General features: G+C 68.7%; 1 protein-coding gene across 6 annotated transcripts in view; it reads left to right on the top strand.

Moving 5' to 3' along the window:
• The first annotated feature begins 2,223 nt into the window (after positions 1-2,223).
• Positions 2,224-23,611, top strand: part of AHDC1 (AT-hook DNA binding motif containing 1) — a 52,592-nt gene continuing 31,204 nt past the window's right edge. Inside the window, exons 1-2 of one of the 6 annotated variants that reach the window (XM_066982702.1) lie at positions 2,224-2,430; positions 3,020-3,140. Coding sequence is in view for 2 of the 6 variants with exons in the window: in XM_066982699.1 (XP_066838800.1) it covers positions 8,167-8,356 (190 nt within the window). In the remaining 4 variants the exon portion in view is untranslated. Of the gene's footprint in view, positions 2,431-2,460; positions 2,587-2,742; positions 3,141-8,009; positions 8,123-8,150; positions 8,357-19,036; positions 19,415-23,611 lie in introns of those variants that run through there. The other 5 variants (XM_066982708.1, XM_066982700.1, XM_066982710.1 and 2 more) reach the window with 5 other exon arrangements.

Here is a 23,611-nt window from a genome sequence, read left to right on the forward strand (position 1 = left end):
AACGCTGCTGACACAGCACTTGGCTGCGAGAGGGACGGGGGGGCCCGGGTGACCCGGGGGGCCCTGGGGACCCGTTTCAGCCACCCCCCCCCCGCCCCGTGGCACCGGGGGGCCGGCCACGCGTGGGGCCGGGACACGGGTGGCGTGGGCACTGCGCCCCCCGCCCCGACGCCCCCTGGCACCGCTGCCCGCCCGCAGCTGTGGGGGCTCGGGGTGATGGGGGACCCCTCTCCAAAATCCACCCCCACGAGCATCCTGCCCCAAAGCAGCCCTGCGGCCAGCTGGGGACCACCGGGGACCACCAGCTGGACTCAAGCTGGGGACAAACCCGCGCCTGGGGACAAGCAGGGTCACCCAGCTCCATGTGGGGGTGCTGGGCACCCATGGGAGCCCGGCAGAGCCCCGGCGGGTGCCCTTCTGCAGGGACCCCACTGCGAAGCACCTCGCTTTGCTCCTTCTCGCCCGCTCCCAGCCCTGGCGAGGGCTCCATGCCAGACGGATATATATATTTTATGATAACTATAGAGATGCACTTCAAACCTGACAAAGGACTTTGACAGTTTTAAGCATCTCTTTGATTAATACATGACCTTTTAATGCTTCGGATTAAATTAATAAATCTTTTACATTCCAACCCATTCTGCTTGCAATGTAATGTTTTCTGCACGACCTCCTTCTCTCCCCGCACACGCAAGGCATCCCTCTGTCCCGCTGTCCCACGGCACACGCGCACGCAGGGCAGGTACATCAAGATACAGCCTTGCAATATTCATACGGTGCAAAGCCCCGCGAGGCGAGCGGGGAGGGATCCTCCTCGGTTTTGAACCACCCCTAAAAATAGCAAGAAAATTCAAAGCTGACATTCAGGGCGAGGGGACGAGGAAGCCTGCAAAGTTGCTCACTCAGCCACCAGCAATTGCAGCGATCCTGTCTGCGTGTGCAGATTCCTCTGCTGACCGGGCTGGAGCGCCGGGCCTCCTCTCCGCACGGTTTCCAGGAGCTGGGAGCGATGCAGACGGGTCCCCGTCCTCACCCCGGTCCCAAATCCGAGCCTGCTGGGGTGAGCAGAGCCCGGGGACGGAGCCGCTGGCATTTCGGATACGAAGCGCGGCGATGAGTCCATGCTGGAAGGCAGCTCTCGATCCGACCCCAGTTGAACCAGTTTGTCCCAGTCTGGTGGCGGAGCTGGGGAGCCCGGCACGTATCCTGGGCGCGGATTCACTCCCTGCCGCCTGTTGATCCCAGACCACGCATCAAAACCCAACGCGCAGCGCGCCGGTGAGGCAGAGGGCTGCTGTAAAGCCAGGTGCTGTGTGTCTCCCTGCACCCATGTGTTATTTCATCGATGACTCACGTGTTATTAGCAGCCAGGCAATATTCCCAATTCCCTGGAGTTAACCCTTCACTCATCACTCACCAAACCACGATGTCACAACAAACATCAGTGGGATTATCTGCGCTAATTATATTGTATCTGCTGGCTCTGGGAACATTAACATCGGCGGAGCCTTGGAGGGAAGGCGCTGAGGATGCTCGAGGAGCCACGAGGAGGGAGGTCACGGGGCGTGATGGCAGCTGGGGGACATCTCCCCGCTCCGCCGCCACCGTCCTGGGTGGCTTTGGTCACCGCCTGCCCCCCCGGTGTCCCCTCCGTGCCGAGGGGGACGTGGCCAAGAGGGGATCCCTGCACAGCACCGTGCCCTAGGGATGGAGGAGCGGGGTGTTAGCAAGCAGCGGGGAAGTTTCCAGTGCCGCCAGGCCCTAGCCACGGCTAACTTTAAAAAAATAAATAAATAAAGTGGGGAAAAAAAAAATAAAAAAGGCTAATTAGGTGGCTTCGAGGGGGTGTGTCACGGGGTAAAATTCGGACCGAGGATTGGGGCGGGGGGGGGGGTGGGTTCCGCGGGCTGCCTGCGTGCCCCCCAAAGCCCGCATCCTAACGGGGAGCGCAGTGCGGGTGCAACCCGGGAGAGGGCAGCAACGCCCCGCGCATCCCACTTGGGGAGGCGGGGGGGCATCCCGGCGGGGGGGTGGGGGGGGCAAAACACCCCCCGGGATGCCCCCCCCCAGAAAAAAATTGATCCCCCCTCCCCAAGCAGAGCGCGGAGCTGCGCGCCCCTCTGCGCCCCTCCCCGCTCGGCAGCGACGGGGAGGAGAAAAGCGGGGAGAGGAGAAGGGGCGGGGGGGGGGAAAAAGGAAGGAGGGAAGAGAAACGAGAAGGCGGGGGGGGGAAAGAAGGAAGGACTACAAGGCCCGGCATGCCCCGGCGGTGCTGCACGGCTCCCCGGGGTGCCGGATGCTGGCCGTGCCGCTGACAGCGGAGCGAAGCGGAGCCGCGGTCCCCGCCGCGCACGGAGAGGGCAGGGCGCGCCGCGCCGCCGGCTCCGCTCCCCCCTTTCCCAGCCCCCACAAAGCCGGGAGCGGCAGAAGGCAAGAGCGAGGGAGGAGGAGGAGGAGGAGGAGGAGGTGGAGGAGGAGGAGGAGGAGGAGGAGGAAGGGGGGAGGCAGCAGCAAGCCAGGGCTCTGCTGCGCTGTGTCTTTCTTTGCTTTCCGCAGGCGGCTGAGCGGCGGAGGCGCAGAGGGGAGGTCGGTTCCCCTCCGCCTCCCGCTCCGCTGCCTTTTGTGTGTGTGTGTGCGAGGCGAAGGGGTTGGGGGGGTGAGGGGGGGGGGGGGGTGGGGGGTGGCGGGGGGGGTGGAGAGAGAAAAAAAATTAAAAAAAAAACAGAGGAGGGGAAAAAAAAAGCGGACCGCAAAAAAAAAAAAAAAAAGGAGGAAAAAAAATAAGAGGAGGATAGGGGAAAAAAATAAAAAGCCGAGAGGCAGAGGGGGAGAGAGGAAAAAAAAAACAGGGCAAAAAAAAAAATCAAATAGGGGTGGGGGGGCTTGGGGGGGAAGAGGGGAAAGGAGGAAAGGCGAGAGGAAAAGAGCAGGCAGGGGACGGAGGAGGGGGCGGGCTGGCAGGAGCGGAGTTGCCTGGGGAGAATGTGAGCAGGAGGCGCTGGAAATGCTCTCGTTGAAGGTGGCGAGCGGTGCCGAGGGCTCCGGGACTCCCGCGGGCGGCCAGGACGCAGCCCCGGCGGACGGCAGGAGCCTCCCCAAGCGGGCGGGCTCCGGGGGGCTCGGAGCGCAGCAGCCGGCGGGTGAGTACCGGGGTGTCCGTGTGTACCCCCCCCCCAAACCCCCCCCCCCACCACCACCGTTGCCTTTGTGTGAGGCTGGGACCCGGGGGGGGGTCGTGGCTGGAGGCGGGGGGGGCGGGGGGGGGGTCGTGGGTGGGGAGGCGGAGGGGCGGGGGGGGGGAGAAAGGGAGGGAGAGAGGGAAAGGGGGTGTCGTCGGGGGGCACCCAGCTTGTTGGTAGAGAGGGTGGGGGGGGAGGGAGGCGCGCCCCCCCCCCACCGTGTGTGTGTGTGTGTGTGTGTCCCCCGCTGTCCCCCCGCTGAAGTTGCGCGGCGAGTTGGTGCCAAATTGCAGGAGTTTAATGGCACTTGGGGAGGGGAGAGGGGGGCGAGGGGAGAGGGGGGAGACGGGGGGGGGGGGGCGTCCTGGCGATCGCCCCCTCCTCCCCCCCCCCCCCCCAAAAAAAAAATCCCCCGCCGTGCCCCATTTGCACGAGTTCAGCCGCCTCCCCCGGCCGGCCCCCCCCCCCCCCCCCGGCTCCCCCCCGGGCTGCGAGCGCTGAGTGACAGCTGTCAGAGCCGGCTCCGTCCGCTAGAAGGCGGAACGGAACATGTCAACAAAATTTGGGGTTATCCTCGCAGCCCTGGGGGGCGTGAGGAGCTCCCCCCCCCAACCAACCAACCCCCTGACCCCCAGGGCAGAGCCTGCCCCCCCCCCCCTGCCCCCTTGCAGCCCGGCGGGGTGCGCGGGGAGCCGGCGGCGGGGGGCACCGGGGAGGGGGCGCTGGCCCCAACTCGTGCTCTCCGCGGCGCCTTCCCCTCGCGCAGGGCTCGGCGGGTGCCTGTGGCTTCTGCTGCCGTCCGTCCCCCCCCCCCCCCCCGGCCACCCCAAAACGTGGTTGGCCATCGGATCCTTCCACGCACCCCCCCCCCTCCACCTCACCCCCCCCCGGCACCCCGTTTCCGAGCCCCCCGCTTCTTCGGCACGCGCACGGCACCGGGGACCGCGGGGACCCCGGGGGGCGGGGGGGAGCTGCGGCCGCCCCGCGGGGGTCACGCCGACGGCGGCCTCGAAAAGCCCCGGGGAGGGAGGCCTGGGGGCAGGTGGAGGCGGCCGGGTCCCCGCTTGTTTACTTGCCGTGGGAGGAACTGGCCCCGGCCGCGACCAGGTGGCCTTGTGCACGAAGCCACTTGGCCGGCTGCTGCGAGAGCAGCGACCAAAAGCCGCGGTCTGAGCTCATTGTGTGCTGCTGCGAGCCCCCGGCGCGCCGGGGAGTCACTCCAGATTTATCCTGGCGTGACAGAGAGCAGAAGTGAGCCCCGAGGGCGCGGGCACGCATCCTGCCCGACGCTTTGCAGCCGGGAACCCGAGCGGGGGGCTTTCGGGGGGCACGCGGCCGAAGCGGGGGCCCCGCGCGGCCCCCAAGGCTTTCCAAACCAACCCCCCCCCCCAGGTGTCCCCTTACACTGGCTCTCCTGCTGGTCTCAGGAATTTGCAGGGGAGGGTGGTGGTGGTGCTGGTGGTGCTGGTGGTGGGGAGGGGAGGAAGGAGGGAGGGAGGGAAGGGGGGGGCTGAGGGAGGGGGGGCTGGAGAAGGGATGGCGCGGCGCCAAATTCCGCTCTGCCATGTCTCTGTAACCTGAATAGGCCAACTCCATCCCTGGTGCGAGTCCCCCGTGGCTCCGCCGCGCTCCAATGCAGTTAGGCGCGAGGAGGTGGCTTTCGCCCGGCCGCTCTCGCCTCCCCCCACCCCAGCCCCACAATTTGCCCCCCAGCACCACCACCACCACCGCCACCACCAGCAGCTCCCCGTACCGAACCGGAGCCCGGCTCCTTCCCTCCGCCACCGAAGCCGCCGCGCGCCCGCCGGCACCGGGCCGGGAGGAGCCGGAGGCGGCCGGGGGGGGGAGAGGCGAGGGGCTGGCACCGCGGCGGGGCCGGGGGAGCCAAGGACGCGCGGGGAGCGGGCGGCCGACGGGGGAGAAGCGATGGAAGCCCGTGGAAGGTTATAGGGAGCCTGGGGGGGGGGGGGGGGCCGGCGCTGCCCTGGCCTCCTTAGAGGAGGCAGCAGAGACCCAGGGCAGGCTATTTCTGCTGAGATCCCGAGGAAAGCTCTGGGAGAATTGTGGGCTTCTATAAATAGTGTGTGTCAGCCGAGTGGAAACAGGGCCTTGAAATGCTCCTGCTATTCTCCCGAGTGCTTGGAACCAGCTCTTGGTAAACAGGGCAGCACTGGGGAGGGCTGTTTCCTACTTCCGGGCTCGCGACGGGAGCGTTTTGGGGGGAGCAGGAGGGACGGGGCCGGAGGGGGGTCACTTGGCGACGGAGCGGGGCCCCCCCGCGGGGCCGGCTGCCTGATGCTGGGCTGTGGTGGGGCCGCCCGGATGCGGGGTGGCCCCCGGCTTGCGCTGAGACCCCCCCCGTCCTCTCCCCAGCGCGGCAAATTTCGGGGTTGGGATGCGCCGGGCGGCCCGCTCGCGGTCCTCGGGGGGTGCCGGTGCCGGGGTGGGCTCGGGTCTCTGGGGGATGCTCTGCGAAGCCCCCCCAAATGGCTGGGGTGGTTCTGCGGGCTCCGTCTCGGGAGGGGCGAGGTGCAGCCCCCGGCGTAAATCGCGGGGTCGCGGCGTGCTCCGTGTCCCTCCGCTCCCCACTGCTTGTCCGTCGAGGCTGGCGTTGGTCCTGCTGCTCCGGGGTTAGCGGGGCGATGCGCCGAGCGATGTCCTGGTCCCGTGCGGGGGTCTGGGGTGGGTGAGCATTCAGTGGCCGTTGCACCCCTCTGCTGGGGACCCCCTCCCTCGGTGGCCTTTGCGTGCAGAAGGGACCTGGGGACGTTTGCCCAGGGTGTTTGCCCAGCTCTGGGAGCACCCCAACGGCCCCAGCACGGCGTGGGGCGCCGCGGTGCGTGCGGGGCTCCCCCACCTGCAGGGCTTTGCTCCCGCCGCTCCCATCCCGGGGCACTGCGCGAGGATCCGGCCGTGTGGTGCACGGCACCGGGTGCGCGCTGCCCGGCCCTGCGTGCCGGCGTTCCCTCGTGCTGCAAAAGGTAGCTCGAAAGCCGCGCTGTTATTATTTTCCTCCCAAAACACCGTAGCGGGGACGCAAACAGGGTGCCTCTGAGGCGCCCGCTGCGAGTTCGTGCCGCGGCGCACGGCAAGCTCCGCACTGCAAGGGGCCCGACGCGCTCCGGGGGTGGTTGGGCGCCACGCAGCCCAGTTTCACCCAGCTTCACCCAGTTCCACCGCCCGGTTTCGGGGTCCGTCCCCGCGGGCTGGGTGACCCGGGCGAGGGCTGGCGCGCGCCCGCGCGGTGCCGGCGCAGCGAAGCACGCAGCGCCGCGTGGGTGGGAAGGGGTGAGCGCGAGTCCGTTTTGCTCTCTGCCTTTTTTTTTTTTTTTCCTCTTTTCTTCTTTTTTTTTTTTTTTTTTATTTCCCTCTCTGTGGGTTGAGCGTTGGGGCGACAGACAGGGAAAGTCTGAGCAATGGTCTCCGCGCTGGTGCTGTCTTCAATCAGCGCGTCCCAGAATCCCTCGCTCTGGGCCTTCTAGGCACAAGGGCTTACAGCGAAAATCGGCAGCTGCAGCTGCGAGTGAAAGCACAAGAGCCCGGCTGGGTCTTTGGCATCGGCAGGAGAGCAAAAAAAAAAAGCTGGGGGAGGCGGGGAAGAGAGGAGGAGGGGGGGGGGGGAAGAGCGATGTGCCCTGTGTTTTTTTTGTTTTTTTTTTTTTAATCATTTTTTATTTCCAGCCCTGCCACCGAGGGTTGTGTTTCAGAGCGACGCTTCCCGGGCGCGGGAGGGGGGCGCGCGGCGATGCCTCCGGGGAGCTCATTAAATCCGCCGGCCCCCCCCCTTTTCCCCGTGCGCCTCGCCGGCCGGGATGCAGCGGGGAAGGAGGGAGGGACGTGCCGGGTGGAACCGGCTGCCCGGTGGGGACAGTTACTGGCCCAGGCAGGAACGCTGCCCCGGGGGCTCACCTGTCGGAGCACGTAGGACGGGTGCGTGCCAGTGGGGCCGTGACAAAGGCAGGCGCAGCGCCGGGGACTCCCTCCGCGCCGGGGCGAAGCCCCCGGGGACGCCGAGGCGGTGGGGATTCGGGGGGCTGGCGGGGGGCTCGGGCGATGCAGGGAAAGGGGGCGGGGGGGCAGCAGGCGTGAGCGGGAGGGGTCGGCACATGTGCGGGCAGCGTGCGGCGACGGGGCTGGCGCGCGGATGGCGGCGGTGAGGGTGGGCGCCAGGTGGGTGCTGGCAGGGGACGCGGTGCCATGGGGGCGCCCGGGCGCGGGGACCCCCTTCCCCGGCCAAAAACCAACCCGGCGCAGGCGTGAGGGCCGGCACGGCCTCGCCTGGCGCGACGCGGGGGAGATGAGGGAGAGGCGCAACGTGGTGTCGGTCCTGGCGGAGGGAGAGCAGAGCGGTTCTGGCACCCGCCAGCCCCAACCTCTGCCCTTCCCGCGGCGAAACGAGCTCCAGGCGGCGGGAGCAGCATCCCTTCCCCGCGCCGCCGCCCCCGGGGCCCCGAGCCCTGCGCACGCTCCTCGCCTCCTGCTGACTTCAGCGCATCGGCTTGGGCTCGGCGCCTGTAAATTCCTCGCAAAACCTGGGCCTAAAATATCTGGAGGAGGACGGAGGAGCGCCTTGGGCGAGGGAGATGAGATCTTCAGCTGCGGGAGAGAGGGAGGCTGCTCCGCTGCAGGCGGCGGGGCCGCGCCGGGCTCCTCCAGCTGCCGGCCCCCAGGGAATTCGCCGGGAATAAATCTCGCCCTGGCAAACTTGGTGGCTCGGCTCGGGACAGAAGCGCCCGAGGAGCGAGGGGCACCCGGGGCGGTGGCACGGGAGCGGGCTGGGGCTCGGTGGCTGAGGAGGGACAATAAATGCTGAGAGGGAGGCGCTAGGCGGGAGCTGTGTGAGAACCAGTTTGCGAGGTCCAGATTGGCAGCAGATCCTGAACCAGGAGGAGCTGAGCATCCATACGGCCCCTGCCGAGATCAGACGAGACGACAGCGACTCGGTTTGGGGGAAGAAATTGGAGGCGGGGGAAGCTTTTTTGCTGAAATGAAATTTGAACCCCAAAGTGGGAGGGAAGTGGAGGTGGGGGGCACGGCTCTCTCCACATGGTTATTACTGCTGTTTTCCACCCAGCTGAAAGGAGAATGTAGCTTAATATGGACCCGCGGGGAGGAGAAGCGCTCGGGAACGGGGATTTGTCAGGAGGGAGCTGGGAAACAGCGAGCGAGACGTAGAGGTGAGCGCGGCCAGCGGCGTGCCCAGGGAGGTGCTGGCAGCCCGGCGGCCAGGAGAGGCCGGAGCCGGGCTGCAACAAGGCGCTATTGTTCTTGGCGAGCGGGGGGCCGCCCGCGGCCCCCCCAGACCCGCCGCCTTCGCCGCGCAGCTGGAGGAGCCGGCGCGGATGTGGGGAGGCTGGAAGGTCGCAGGGAGAGGTTTTCCCGCTGGCTTTGTGGCCTGGCCGGGACCGGTGGGTGCCGGCGGGACGCGGGGTGCCAGGGGGGTGCCGGTGGGATGGAGGCGCAGGGGCCTGGCGGGGAAAGCAGGAGGGGAAGAACCTCAGGTGAGCAGGGAAAGGGGTGAGCCACAGGGATGGGAGCGGGGCGAAATGGGGCGCTTCGGCCCTGCGGGGTGCCCCCAGCCCTGGTGCCGTCGCTTTCCCCGGTGCGGTGCCGTGCTGCGTGGCCCCCCGGCCCTCGCCGTGCGCCGGGGCTGCCGTCGGCGTCTCGCTGCTCGCACGGAGCTGCAGGGTGCCGGCATCGGCCGCCGCGTTGCCGCAGCCACGGGCTCTGCCCTGGGCCACGCCGGTGCTCGGGGACTCCCCAGGGTGCTGCGAGTGAGCGAGCACAGGGGATTGGCGAGAGGAGGAGGAGGAGGAGGAGGAGGAGGAGGAGACGTGTGGCTGGGGGGCCGTGGCCAGGCTGGGGGAGGCGAGGGCTGGGCAGCTCTGCACAGCTGAGTTCAGCTTATCCCAGCCCTCCTTGGGATCCCCGGGGCCGGGGGCAGCCCAGGGCCTGCCGTGCCCACCCCCAGCCCAGCTGGGAAGGAGAGACACCCCCCCCCCTTATCCCCCGGGGCTGGCGTTTGCTCCCCATCCCCCCCTGTTCCCAGGTCGGCTCCCCTCTGCTGCTTCAAACGCGGAGATGCCCCGCAGGCAGCAGAGGCACCTCAGCAAGTGCACACGAAATATTTGAGCACGCATGGGTGGCTTTGGGTTCGCTGCGGTTCTCGCCCTTCCCCGGCCCTGACGCTGCTGCTGGTGGTGGTGTGCGCCTCTCCCCAGATTCAGGGCACCCATGGGTGCTTCTCCTCTCGTCCGAGACAGGGTGTAAGGTTTCCTCGGCGGCTCTTGCTTGGAATTCTTACGGCTGCCCCAACGGGACCAGCGTGGCACTGCCGTGCCGCCACGGGCACCCGGCGCGGATGCCACCGCATCCACCGCGAGCCGTGCTGATGCCGCCCACCTCCCCGAAATAGCTGTAGGACCTCTGTCCTTCATCCCCACGCCCTCCTCTTCCTCCCTGCAGCAGCAAAGCACCCTGCAGCCGGGCCCGGAGCCCGTGTCGGGGAGGGGGGAGCCGCGCTCCCCTCCCCTCCCCGGCATTCCTCGGGAGTGAAACACAAGAGCTGGCAGGGCACTCGCGCTTTCTCTGGCCTCCGCTCCTCCGATTCCTGAACAAAGCCTCCTGCCTCTCCCGGGAGCCTGAAACAGGAGAGGCGGCTGCTGGTGGATGGGAAAGGCGAGCTGTTCCCTTCTGTCCCGTGCCAGGAGCCAGGCGGTGGGACAGGGGTGGGCGGCAGTGGGCACGGTCCCCGCGGTCCCCGTGCACCAACGCGCACGGCCGGAGCTGCCCCGCGTGGGGACCGCGGGGACCGTGCCCACCCTCAGCCTCACCCCGGTGCCCCACCAAGCAGCAAATCCCCCCCAGTTATGGGGAAGCTCCTCCGAAACCCACCACCGTGGGCGATGCTTGGAGGGCTGGCCCAAAGGGCTGGCCAGAGGACTTCCCATCCCCGCCATCTCGCTGCGAGATGCCCATGGTATTGCTATGGAAACTGAGCCCCGGAGAGAACCGGGTTAGCCCTGGAAAGGACCCAGTTAGCCTGGGAGAGGACCAGGTTAGCCCTGGGAAGGACTGGGTTAGCCCTGGAGAGGACCAACCGAGCCCCAGTTCAGCCCCAGTTTGGTCCAGGCTCCCAGTCTTGCGCGTGATGGTAACATGGGACGGCGCACCCAGAGCGGCGTCGCCCCCGTAAGCGGGGCGATGCATCCCGCAGCCACCTTCCCAAAGTCCGACCCCTTCCCGCAGAACAAAGCCCCCCCCCTCCCCGCCGCCCCCGGTGAAGCAGGCCCCTGTCGGAGCGCAGTCCCCGACAGCGAAGGTTATTTTAATGGATGCATTACTTTAAACGAACCCTCCGCCATCTGTTCCACCCCCTAATTACGCATGCAAAAAAAGCCCATCTCACAGCCAGCGCAGGAGAAAGTAAAGATATAAGTGATTTAAATGCGCGTAGCCCCAGCTCCGCCAGCAGCTGGGGTGGGCTGCGCTCCCCTCCTGCCTCCTGCCTGCCAGGAGAGCGGGGCAAGGTGCGGGGAAGGAGGCAGAGGGACGGGGCTCCTGCCTTTGGCGGCGGCTGCCGGCGAGGAGGAGGAGGAAGAGGAGGAGGAGGATGGCGGCCAGCCCCGGTGCTGGCAGAGGCAGGAGTTTGGCAGTGCCCCCCAGGTCTCCCTGCAGCCCCCCCGGAGGTTGTGGTGGAGGCCGAGCCGTGGAAACGCAGGGGGACACGGGGGGGTTTGGGGGGGTCCCCAGCCCGGCTGCGGTCGGTGGTGTCTCGGCGAGGTCCTGCAGCTCCCGTGCGTGGCTCCCATGGGTGACGTTGGGGTCCTCGTCCCACAGGAGCCTCACCTGGGGACGTGGGGGTGACAGCGGGGCTGGGGCCCCGCTCCGTGCCCCACGGCTGTCGGGTTGGTGCTGGGGGGCTCATCCTCGCAGCCCCCCAGGATCTCGGGGGGATGTTGGGGAGCTCCAGGGATGCGGCAGGGGCAGCTGGGGAGGGCTCAGCACCCGCAGGCCGTGCTGGGGGGTGCCTTTCCCCAGCCACGGCTGCGTTTCCAGGAGCTGTCCCCAAATCCCAGGCCCCGCAGTGCCTGGGGGAGATGCTCGGTCCTGGTGTTTTGTCCCCGGGGGCTGCAGGGAAGCAGAGGAGGAGTGCGGGGGGGGCAGGGAAGAAGCCCTCCAACGAGGCAGAGCCCGCGGGTAGTTGAAAAAAAATGGCATTTTCAAGTCAGCCTCCTGCTTCTGGGGGCTGGCAGCGTGCTGGGGGTGACAGCGCACCGGGACCAGGGGGCCGAGGGCTGAACCCGTTCAAAAACCCCGTCCCCGGGGCTGTCCCCAGCGTGCCTCAGTTTCCCCCAGCCCCTCCCCACCCCTCTCCCCACGCCGCCGCGTCCTGGGTGCCATCTCCCCTCTCCCTCCGTCTCTCTCTCTCCGTGCCTGACTGCAGCAGATGCGCCAGCTCTGCAGGAAGAGGGAATTAAGTTGGGCTGGAGGAATTTTAAAGATTGCTGCAGGCCTGAGGGTCTTAGATACCCCTGTGGAGATGGGCAGTCATGCAGAATTAATCCTATCGGCAGCCTGGCTCGCCTTCAGCCGGTGCAGATCTCCAGGAGAGCGCGAGGGAGCGCGGGGGGCGATGCTGGGGGCAGCTGGGCGAGCACCGGCGCCTCTCGGCGTTGATGGGAAATTAATAATGAAAAATTAAAGCCCCAACTCAGCCTTCCCGCGGCCCGGAGGTGGGACTGGCAGGGGGAGGAGGCGGGCGAATTGTGCAAGGCTTAAGGAAAACCTGTTTGCCGTAGCGAGCGGAGCCCGGTGGCACGGGCAGGCAGCAGGGGAGCGCGCCGGGGCCGCATCCTGCCCTTGTTGGAGGCTGCTGGGGTGCAGCCGGGGCTCGGCGTGGGGCTGGTGTCTTGGCTGGACCTCGGCGTCACCCAAAACCGAGCTGTTTGCGGTGGGCTCCTGCAGCCGCCGGGCTCAGCGTGGGGTTCAGCACCAGCGCGGGGGACACGGGGACGCGCTGGATGTCCCCACGTGCCGCGACAGCCGCGTGCCGCAGAGCCCAGGGTGGCATCTGCTCACCCCGTGGCTCTGCCAGCCCTGCAGGCACCGGCGTCCCCATTGTCCCTCCCGGTCGGCGGGGCCGCAGTGCCACCAGGCCACCGCGCTCGGTGGCCCCGTGACGCTGGGCAGGGTGGCAGCTGCCTCCCAGCCCTCTGCTCCTGTTTTATAAATCATGCAGCGCCCAGGCGGCCTGGCACGGGGGCGAGCGCAGGCTGCTGTCACCCCATCCGGGTGACACGGGGCCACCACCCCACCCCGGCAAGCAGGAGGCGAACCCCGATGTCCCCGCGCCCCCCCTCTTTGTCCCCCCCAGCCCCAAATAGCGGGGACGGGCGGTGGCCGCGGCGGGGGGCCCGCGGCGACCCCACGTGCCGTCCCCGCGCCTCGTGGCAGCGGCGGCGCCGATGGCGGCGCGCAGCTTGCAGGGTTGCCATGGCAATGCGCTGGCGCTAACGAAGCCGAGTAAACATTAACTAACGAGGGAGAGCCCCGCGCGGGTCAGGGCTGGGGGCTGCGTGGAGCTGGGGGGGGGGAGCTCGGAGCCGCGGCGGGGGCCTGGTGCAGCGGGAGCATCCCCGGACCCCTCGCCGGGCTGCGCCCCCCGCTGCGCCCTGCTGGGGGCTGGCGGGGGAAATGTCCCCAGGGCTGGGACACCGGGGGCCCTGTCCCCTTCTGGGGCCACCCTCCATGGGAAAGGGACGGCCCCGAGGACACCGGTGCGCCGTGCAGGGGCTGAGCATCGCCGTGGGTGCCGGTGGGATGCAGCGCGCCAGGCATCGGCGCCCTCGTTGTGCCCGCAGCCCTCTCGCAGCACCCATGGGTGCAGGGCAGGGAGCTCGGGGCGTCCCTCGGCCGCTGCCACCGCCTGCAATTGTCTCCGTGACTCAAGTCCCCGCGTCCCTCCCTGCTGTCCTGGCCTGGGGACCCTACACCGGGGTCAGGGTGGGGGGTCAGCCCCCACGCCAGGGCCCCGCGGTGCCAAAGGTCCCCTCTGCAGCTGGGGGCGCGGCGCTGGCGCTGCAGCTCATTAGAGGGAGGTGCAGGTGCCCCGGGTACCTTCCACCTCCCAGAGGGCTCCTAATGAACGGCCGCTAACGAGCGCCTGCTCGGGAAGAGGCTGATTGGCGAGCAGGCACGGGGGGAGCCATGCACAGGAGCTTTTTTTGGGGGGCTGCAAGGGGCCGAACAGCCCAACCCGGTGAGCCTTCCCTCTGCGCCGCGCCCTGCACGTGGCCGCCGCACCACGCACGAGGGCCCCGTGTCCCCGTCCCCGTGCCAAATCTGGCCCCTCCGCCAGGTCTGAGCACGGCTCCGCAGGGCTTTTACCCCCCCCGGGGGGTTTCGTGTCCCTGCCCCGTGCCACCCTCCCGCCCAGGGACGGGGCTGTCACCGTCCCCCCAGGCGTGGCAGCGCCGCTCCGTGCCCGCTGGGCGGGTGGGTGCTGGGGCTGGCTGGGAGCACGGGGACGTGGCTTGGGGAGGGGGCTCGTGTCGGCCCCCCCCAGCCCCATTTTTAGTCCCATCATCCGCAGCCACCCACCCCCTCCACAGGCCTATCCGCCTGGGGGGGTCGAAGATCTGCGACTCCCACGCTAACGCCCCCACCCCAAAACCACCCCGCGGGCGCTGGCATTGGAGCAGCGATGGGGGCAGGTCTGTGGGTGCCGCAGAAGGGGTGGGCGGGGGGGGGGCTGCGTGGCTGGGGGGGGGGGGGGCCTTAGGCTGTAAACGAGCATCTCGTCCCCCTCCTTCCCCCCCCCGCCGGACTAATCTCCTGCCAAACCTGCTCTTCCTGCAGCGCCGTTATCGGGGCCGCAGGTCGCCCACCCCCTGCCCCGGCTGCTATTTTGGGGGCGGTGGAGGGGGGCTCAGCCCATCCCTTGTGGGGCCATCAACCCATTGGGGCCAGGTCCGTCCGTCCCCGTCCCCCCCCCCCGAAGGGAGCCCTAATCCTGCGTGACACGGTGCCCGGCTCCGCGGTGGCTAATTGCAGCGTCCCCAGCTGAGGATTAGGGTTTAAAGCGGGGAAGGAGCAGCGGGAGCAGATGAGCTCCCAAGCAACAAAGCTCCCGTTTTCCTGCAAGCCACTTTTATTAGGGGTGTAATTAAAAGCTGACGGGAGGCGAAAATTACAGGGAGGGTCGAGCCGAGGGAAGGGGCCACCCAAATCCCCCAGCCTGAGCCCCGGGGGGCTGCCTCCTCGCAGGGCGTGCGGGATCCCGAGGTGCTCCCGTGGCCACCGGCAGGGACAATCCCGGTGCCCGGCGCTGCCCCGAGGGCCAGGACGGGCCCCGGGCACCCGGCCCCGCTCCCCCCGCAGCGTTCCTCCCCGCCTCGCCGCGCTGGCAGGGCAGGAGGCAGCGAGGTGCTGGGCTGGTGGAGGAAACCCAAAGGCGGCCCCTATGAAAGGGGCTTTGTGTGCCCGGGAAGGAGCAGCCCTCCTCCTCCTTCTCTTCCTCCTCCTCCTCCTCCTCCCCACATTGCAGGAGCGCGGGCGAACCTTCGGCGCTGCGTAATCGGGGCTCGGTGCTGCTGGTCGGGGTGCTGAGCTGGGCACCCGCGGCGTCCCTCTGGTCCGAGGGGACTTCGAAGGTGGTGCAGACACCGGTGTGGCCGGGGCGAGAGCCCCCCCTGTACCCGTGCTGCCCGCTGCTGGCCGTGGTGCGTGGGGGGACACCCCCAGGGGCAGGGGGCACCCTGGGTGCTGGGGGGAAACTGAGGCACGGAGCAGCGTGGCAGCCGGGCTGTCCTGCAGCCTCCTGGCCCGCTCGGCGTCCCCAAAGGGCTTTTTTTTTTCCAGCACGTACAGCCGCGGCGTCAGCAGGGGAAATGTGCTGGGTGACCCAGTCCCCGGGGTCACGCTGGTCCCCGTGGGACCGTGCGGGGCCATCGTGGGCCAGGTGGCGCAGGACAGCACGTCTCTGCAGCCCCCTGGGGCCGGCTGCGCTGCCGATACCGCAGGTGAGCAGAGGCAGAGGGACGTTGTCCCGTGTCCTCTTCCTGCCACCAGCATTGCCCTCGCCCCGGCTCCGCCGCCTGCCTCAGTTTCCCTTCCCACTCACGCACACGCCGGCTCCCGTCTGGAGGGACCCCGGATCACCCGAGGGGGTTTGACCCACATTGGCCACCCCGACTGCCCCCTGTGGATGTGGCCGAGGTGCCCAGGGAAAGGGACATGGCACAGCAGTGGGTGCTTCGTGGTGCCCCGTGCACGTCCCCAGGCAGAAGCTCTCGGTGGGGTCCTGGTGCGGTCCTGGCAGGGTCCCCCCGGTGGGTGCCTGGCCCCGGCTCCCACGCCCTGGCTCCATCGGGTGGCGGGGGGCTTGTTCTCCGCCTGGACAGGAAGACGAATGAATTCCATTACGGGATCGCGATTTTATTCCACGTGTCAGGGAGCCTGAGATTAACTTGCTCACCAGGCTGTGACAAACCCAGACACCCGCGTGCACGCGCTCGGGCGCTGGGGCTTCGCATGCTTGCCGGGCACGGAGTTGCCTGAGACCCTACCGTGCCCCCGCTGGCCCCCCAAGGGCGAGCAGGGCTGTCCTCATCCTCCCTCCCGCTGGCTGAGAGCCCTCCTGGCACCTGGGAGGGCGCCTGGCGCTGCCACCGTGCTGTCCCCTGTCCTAGAGGTCCTTCAGGCCCCCGAGGACGCAGGTGGGTGGGGTGCCCCGCAGCCTCCCCACATGGCTCCCCTGCACACGTCACCGTGCCAGGACGCCCGCATGCCTCCAAAAACCAGGCTGGGAGCGAGGCAGGAGGGGGGAGATGGGGGCTCGGGCGCTTGGTGGGGCGGAGCGAGGCCTCTCGCAAGAGCTGGTGGAGCTGGGAATGTGCCAGCCCCGTTTCACTCTAGTCAAGCAGCTGCCCACCCCGGGAGAGCGGGCTGGGGCCGTGCATCCCGCGTGCGTGGGGCTGTGCCGTGCCGTGCCACGTTGTGCTGTGCTGTGCCGTGCCATGCTGTGCCACGTCGTGCCGTGCGGCGCCGTGCCATGCCACGCTGTGCCGTGCCATACCGCACCGTGCCGTGCCATGCCCCGCTGTGCCGTGCTTCACTGTGCCGTGCCACGCCGTGCTGTGCTGTGCTGCACCGTGCTTTACTACGCTGTGCCGTGCCGTGCTGTGCCATGCAGCGCCGTGCCGTGCCGTGCAGTGCCGTGCCGTGCAGTGCCGTGCTATGCAGCGCCGTGCCGTGCCATGCCGTGCCGTGCCGTGCCGCGGGGCTGGCTGCTCTCCCCTTGCCGCCCCCCCTGCGCGGGCGCAGGCAGCTGGCTCTGTTTGCTGGAGGCTTTGCGCATTCCAGTTCTTGGGTCACTCGCCTTCAAAACCTCTCCGGGGACGGAGGCAGTTGGGAGCTGTAACAAACAACCGAAGGGCTCCGATGACGCCCGCGCCTGGCGCTGAGTGCCAGCACCGGGGGGGGTCCGGGCAGGGGGGGGACACAGCCCCCCGCTCCCCTCGCACAGCACCAGGCAGGAGGGCAGCCTGGGGGGGTCCTGCTGCAAACACACACGGGACTGGGGCTCGTGGCTGCGAAAGGGGAGGCACCTCCGAGCGGTCTCCTTGCAGGACGTGGTCGCGTCCCGGGGAGTGTCAGGGCGTGCGGGAGGGATGCCACTGTCCCCAACACCAGGGGCACCAGCACCTGGCCAGGATTTGTGCGGGGAAGGGTGATGGAGCCCAGCGGGCGGCCACCTCGCTGCAACAGCAGCGTGCTTGGGGCCACTGGGGCTCAAGGTTGGTTAATGTGTCCTGGAATGTGTGCCGGAGCCGTCCCGGGGAGATCAAGGGTCCGCGCGGAGCCGCGGGAGCGCGGCAGCACTCGGGGGCTGCCGGGGCCGTGCGTCGGGGAGGCTGGGCGGCGCGGGAAGGTCAGGCTTGGCCAGATGCAGCCACTCCACCCTCCTCCAGTGCTTTGCACATTAATGCAAATGCACTGGCCTGAGTGGTTCATTAGCAGCATGTGGAATGGAATAATGCATCCGCATCCCATTAGCCTAATGAAAAAAAGGGAGCCGGCACCTGGAACAAAGCTGCCGACTCTTGGCGAGTGCTCTGGCTCGGCCATGCTGGGCCGTGGGGCCCCCCCTTTCCTTCCCTTCCCTTCCCTTCCTCTCCCTTCCCTTCCTTTCCCTTCCCTCCGCCGCCCCGCTCGCCCCGGCCGCCTCCTGCACCCGCCTCCGAGCATCCTCGCGCCCAACACGGCCGAAGGGGGCCGCGGGTGCCCCCACCTTGGGGTGCTCCCCGCTCGCCAGCCGGCACGGGGGGACCGGGGAGACCCCAGGCCGGGCGGTGCCCGTCCCGGGGGGGGGTGGCAGCATTGGGCCCGAGCGGCGCAGAGGCGCTGGCCGGGTGTCGGTGCCGGGCGGAGAGATGTCCCCGAGTGTCTCTGGGGCTGGGAGCGCAGAGCCTGAAGGATTAGAGGAAACATTGCCAAACAAACCAGGCTGTGCCGGAACCAATTAGCCTCCAGCAGGCAGAGTTTCAGATGCTGTTATTTCTGCCTCTTCTCTTTCTCTGCCTCCTTCTGTCTCCCTCTCTCTTCCCCCTTTCCCCCCTCCCCGGCCCTCCCCAGCCCCTCCTGCCCGCCCCCAGCATCTCTGCCGTCTCCATTCCTCTCCGTGTCGGAGCTTGTTTTGGGCACTGGCTTTGGAGTGAGTCATGCCGCGCGTAGGGGATTTTAAAAGCTTTCTGCTGTCGCTGGGAGCCGGTTTGGGCTGCTCTGACACTGGGGGTGGAGCGCGGCGCGCTGCAGACAGCCCTCGTCTGGGGAGCCCAAAAATCCCCCGCCCACCCCCTCCAAACCCCCCGGTCCCCCCAAAACCGCTGGGGTCCCGTGGCCCCGCGAGCTTGGGGCCGGGCCCCGGCCACCCCAGCCAGCCGCTGAGTCACAGCCGAAACTTTCGAGCCGTTGGAGCTTCCTCCGCGAGGCCCCTCGCCGAGGAAGTGGGCTGCCGGGGCGTCGAGGCTGCCGGGGCGGTTACCCCGGCCCCGGCCTGGGCCGGGCGCGCAGGCGCACGGGGAGAGGGCGCCGGGGCTCGAAGCGTGGGAGATTTCCACCCCCCCCGGCCACCTCCGCCAAGCCCCGGGGTGGGGGCCCCCGCGGCGTGACCCTGCCGCTGGTCCGCAGCTGGCCCCGGCTTCCCTTCCTCCTCCTCTTCTTTCTCCTCCTCCTCTTCCTCGCCTTGAGCTGTGCTGCCGAGGGACCGCAGCTCCCGTGGATCAGGAGGAGATTTAGGTCAAGCGCTCGACTGAGTCGGAACAGCCATCTGTGTGCGGAGGAAAGCGGCCACCCAGCGCCCCCGGAGCGCCCGGCACTGCCGCCCTGCCCGCGGCCCGGCACCGCCGCAGCGCCCGCGGCGAAAAACCCGATGGGGGTAGAAAAAAAACCCAAAAAAACAAAAAAACAACGACCCCCCCGCCCAAAAAAAAAAAAAAAATCCATCGCCCTCCACCTCTGCCCGTCGGCATCGCTGGCAAATGAAGGGGAAACCGGCCAGGGCGCCGGGCCAAGGTCGCCCTGACACGCCGCGGGCGCTGCGCGGGCTGGGTGCGGGCGCGAGGCTGGGGCCGGCCCCGGGCGCCCGGGCGCAGGCGGGGAGGGAGGCGCGGGCGGGAGCAGCGGCGCTGGCCACGGGCCCGGCACCGGGGCTCCTGGGTTCCTGCAGGAACAGGGTGGAGCGGGAGGAGGCCGGGGAGCTGGTGTCATCCCGGCCGCGGCGGGGGGTGCGCTTCCCTCGCGGGGCGGCAGAGAGGGAGGGGGGGGGGGGGGCTGAGCGCCGGCTGCGGGGTGCGAGGGGCGCGCCCGCCCCGTGCCTCAGTTTCCCCGGGTGGGACTCTCGGGGTGCGGGCGGCACGGCGGGGTTCGGAGGCGGGTGTGGAGGCGGCCCCGGCCCCTCCTGCTCCCCACCTGCCGGCTTCTTCTCGCTTTCTCCGTTTCCTTCCGGAGCTTTTTCGCTCGCCGGCGTTTCCCTGCCGCTGCTCCTCTGCACACGCCCGGCTGCGGGGAGAGGAAACGGGGCCGGGGAGGCCGAGGGGGCTTCCAGCCCCATGCACCACGCCGGCACCGCAGCCGGCAGGGCTGGGGGTGCTCCCCGGCACCTCGCCCGCTGCGCCCCCCACCCACACCCCGCCGAGCCCCTCGGGAACCCCCCAGCCGATGGGTGCCGCCTGGTAAGGAGCTTTGCCCAGCCCCGCCGCCTGTTTGCTATTAATCCTGCCTCGGCTATGGGATTAGGCATGGGGAGAGCTTTGGGGAGCCCGGTTTTTGGAGGTTTTGGCTGGGAGGGGATGTCCCCATGCGGGTGCCGTGCCACGCCGGAGCGGGTCCTGCCATCCAGCGGTGCTCGCTCCCTGCTCTCGTGTCCGGGGAGAGAAGCAGGCAGCAGCGTCCGTGTGCTGCGCCGTGCCAGGAGTGGGGCCGGCGCGTCCCCAGCCTTCATCCGCATCCCTCCTCTCCCTCCCTGCCTCGCACTTGCACAGCAGCACGCAGGCACGTGCGGCCGCGCGGCGAGGCGGCTCCGAGCGGGGCCACGCAGGCAGTGCCCAGACGAGGTGTCCGGCGTGGGGACGAGGGATGTGGGCTCAGGGTGGGCTCCGAGCAGGGGTGCCGTCCCGATTTCCCCATGGCCTGGGGTCCCCGGGGAGGCCGGGGTTGTTCGGAGGGGGCTGGTGGATGCCGGGAGCTCAGCGGTTCTTTATGGTCTCAGAGGGCTCCATTAATTCTTTAAATATCCAGCCTTTCCAGGTGGGTTTTGTTGAAAATTAATTTCCGGAGCTATTTTAATTTTGCTGTATTTAATTTGCTGTTTATTTTAATTAATTAACGTCGGGAAAATCTCTTCTCCCTAGCATCCTGCAGCCGTCTGGGGTGGCTGCACCCGGGAGGTGAGAGCAGGGGGTGTTGGGGGCGCGAGGGCGAGGGGCTCCGGGAGGGGGCGAGCACCCATCCCACCCATCCCCGCCGTGCCCATCCCGTCCCTGCAGCACCCTGCCCGGGGAAAAGGGGTTCTAGCACCCACCCGCTCACCGGGATGGCAGCGTCGGGACGGGCAGCGTGGCCGAGTGCATCGGGTACGGGCGCTGGGAGGCGTCGAGCTGGGTCCCTGCCCAGCTCCGTCCTCGGCTCCACGGCTCGCCTGGCACCGGGGGGGTTGCTGCCGGCTCCCCCGGGATGGTTGGGATGGTTGGGATGGTTGTTGCGTCTCCCGGCGGGGAGATGGGCTGGGTGCAGCTTGCAGCCACCTTCCTCCTCCTCCCGACAGCTCTGGGGACCCGCAGCCCGTGCGAGGGGTCCGGCACCACGGGGACCCAGCGCGGTGCCGTGCCAAGGGTCAGGGCGATGCTTTCGAAGGCAGCATGGGGCTCTTTGCTGCGAGCCGTGCCCGTGCCGAGGGATGCGGGGCTGGGCTCAGCCTCACCCCACACATCCCCGTGCCCGGCGCTCGGTGGTCCCGGCTGGGAAAAGCAGCCCCAGGGCTGGCCGGGGCCGGCTCAACCCCGTGCCAAGGCCGGGAGGGGGGCCAGGGGGCGCCTGGCTGGGGGTGGGGGGGGAAGGGACTGAGCCGCCTTCCTACAGATCAAGGCCTCTGGTCTCTTGCATGTCTAGACACTGCCACACACACCTAATGTGGTTCTTGGCAGGAGCCGCGGCTGCTCTCTCGAGGTTAATTGCTGCGCGCGGAGCGCTGCAGACAGATAGCCGGGCTCCGCTCTGCCCCCGAGGACGCCTGACGGACTGCGGGGCGAGGGGCCCCGTGCCCACCCCGAGCCCCACAGCAGCTCCCGGGGATGCTCGGTGTCCCCGGGAACCAGGCGGGGTGTGCACGGCCAGGTGTCTCGGCGCGGAGCTGGGGGGATGCTCTGCGTTTGGGGAGCACGCGGGGGTGGAGAGGGGCCGGCTGCGCTCGGCAAGGGGCCGGTGGTCCCCCGGGGGCTTCGTGCACGGGGCCGGGTGAGCGTGCACGGGGCAGGAGAAGAGTTAACGGCCCCGGGAGGCGCCGGCACAGCCTCTCCCTGCTCGCCGCGTCCTCCCCGCTGCCTCGTGGTCTTGGCAAGGCGGCTGGGCTAGATAAGGGGAAGCGCGGCGGGGGGAGCTGGACAAAGGCAGAGCCTTATTCAGCCTGCGTGGCCGGATCCAGCCTCCGGAACGGGAGCCGGAGAGAGCCACGGCAGGGGCTGGGGCGGGAAGAGCTGTTTCATCCTGCGGCCGAACATCTGGCTGAAAGCAGAGCTGGGCGCGGGCAGGGAAAGGGACGGCGCCGGGGTGCGGTGGTGGGGTGCAGCTGCAGGGGCGATGCCTGGGGCTCTGCCGGCCCCAAGCACCCCGGGACGTGATGGGTGAGCCCATTCCCAGCGGCTGCTTTCGCAGAGGAGCCGAGCACAGCCAGAAACCGGCACCCCCTGAGCTGGACACCCAGGGGGGCTGCGCTGCACCAGGGCCGGGCAGGACCCACCTCCCTCTGGCTTTCCCACTGTGCAGAGCAGCCCTTGCTCGGGCCCGTCCCCAGCTCCCTCGTGCAGTTTTCGAGGTGCAGCAGCACAGAGCGGGGATGGGAAGTGGTGGCCTCACCCCGAAGGCGCACGGAGGGGGAAGCACATCGGCCGCTGGAGAGATCCCCCAGCACGACTTCCCCTGCCGCGCGTGGGGCCGGCGCTGGCGCCGACATCCGGACTCGGTCCCCCCGCGCACCGAGCCCCAGCCCCGGGACCTGCCCCGCACGGCATCCCCAGGGACCCGGGCGAAGGTTTCATTCCAAGCTGTGTTTTGGTTTGGGGTTTCGTCATGTTTTCATGGCAGGGAATTTCCGTTCCTAACCAAAGACGAGGGAAAGAAAAAAAAAAAAAAAGAAGAAGAAAAAAAAAAAACAAAACACACACACACAAAAAAAAACCTGCGTTGAATTTTGGCCAGTGAAATGGGATGTTTCCATTCTTGTTTTGGCTTTTGGCAGCCCCAATCTGCAGCCAGTGGAAGAAACTGTCTTTGTGGAAATGCTGCCGGCCTGCTTCGTGCCGCGCTATGGCTGCGGCGCGGCCCCTTCCCGTCGGGCTCTCCGAGCTCCTGCCCTCGTGGCCGAGCGGCTCGGGGGCAGCTCGGGGGGTTTCGGGTGCGGCGCGGGGGGGGGTTTGCACGGGGAGAAACCTGCAGAGAGCGTGCGAAGGAGCGCGAACCCTCCCGAGCGGCGCAGGCAACCGTTCCTCCGGCCCCTTTTGAACTCGGCTCTCTCCTCCCCACGGCTCCGCTGGCTGCGCCGCGCGTTGCTCTTTGCCTGTGCCGCAGAGGACATTGCCATGAGAACGGGATCTTTGTTTCGCGGGGAGCGTCGACACGAAGCAGGCGAGCGGCTGCAAGGACACCGGTGGCACGGAGCTGGCGGCTCCCACTTGTCCTTGCAGCGGGTCGCTCTCTCCTCCCCAGCTGGCGGCAGAGCCGCGTTTTGCTCCAGCGCGCGCCGCGCGTCGCCGTCCTCCCGCCGTGCGCCGCCTCCCCTCCCTCCCCGCCCGGCCCTTCCAGCGTCACCCAGCGTCCCCGAGGAGCCCCTCGGGCCACCCTGCCCTGCGCCCGAGCCTTTGGGGTCCCTCCCCCGCCCCCCCTTGGGGAAACGGCGCTGCGGCGGGTGGGCTTTGGAGGAGCAGCCTCTGCAGTGCTTCAATGAGGTTGCTCCCCCCCTCCCCGGCCACGCTAGGAAGAATTACAGTAGGCCAGGCATCTGTTCTGGCAGAGCCGAGCTAAAGAGCTTGTCCTGGGCTTGGCAGCCCAGCCAGCGCAGCCGACAGCTTTTCCAAGGGCAGCCTTGGCGGGTGCAGAGCAGCAGGTTGACATTGCGGGAGGAAGAGGAGCCCTGCAGTGCCAGCACCGGCCCCGCGCCCCTCTCCTCCTGCCGGGCGGCGGGGTGGCGGGGGCATGGGGGGGGACACCGGTGGGTCTGCGGAAGGGTGACGGGCTGGGGGATGCTGCCACCAAACACCCCGTCCTGCGGCAGGTCTTTGTTAGGGTTGTCTGTGCGGTGCTGGGCGCAGGACGTGAGCACCTGCACCCCTGGGCTGATGGTAGCGAGGGGCGCAGCGGGCGCGCTGGCACCGGGGCGGTGAGCTGACCCCGTGTGGGATTGGGGTGGGGATGGGTGGCAGGGAGGCTCGGGCTTGGAGCAGTCCCCCAGGTCGGAGATCTCCTTGGCAGTGCCCCCCCCGGCTCGGAGGGTCAGGCTCAGCCCGGTTTGTGCGTACTGATGGCAGGAGGACGGCTGGTGCCGCGCTCGGTGCGTGCCTGCAGGCGGAGGGGGAGCCAGAAGCCACAGGGCTGGCAAGAGAGGGGGGCAGGATCGGTCCCCACAGGGTGCTGAGCAGCCCCTTGCTTCCCGTGGGCTG

Source organism: Anser cygnoides, chromosome 24, assembly GCF_040182565.1.
Source record: "Anser cygnoides isolate HZ-2024a breed goose chromosome 24, Taihu_goose_T2T_genome, whole genome shotgun sequence".
In the NCBI taxonomy this organism is placed as follows: Eukaryota; Metazoa; Chordata; class Aves; order Anseriformes; family Anatidae; genus Anser; species Anser cygnoides.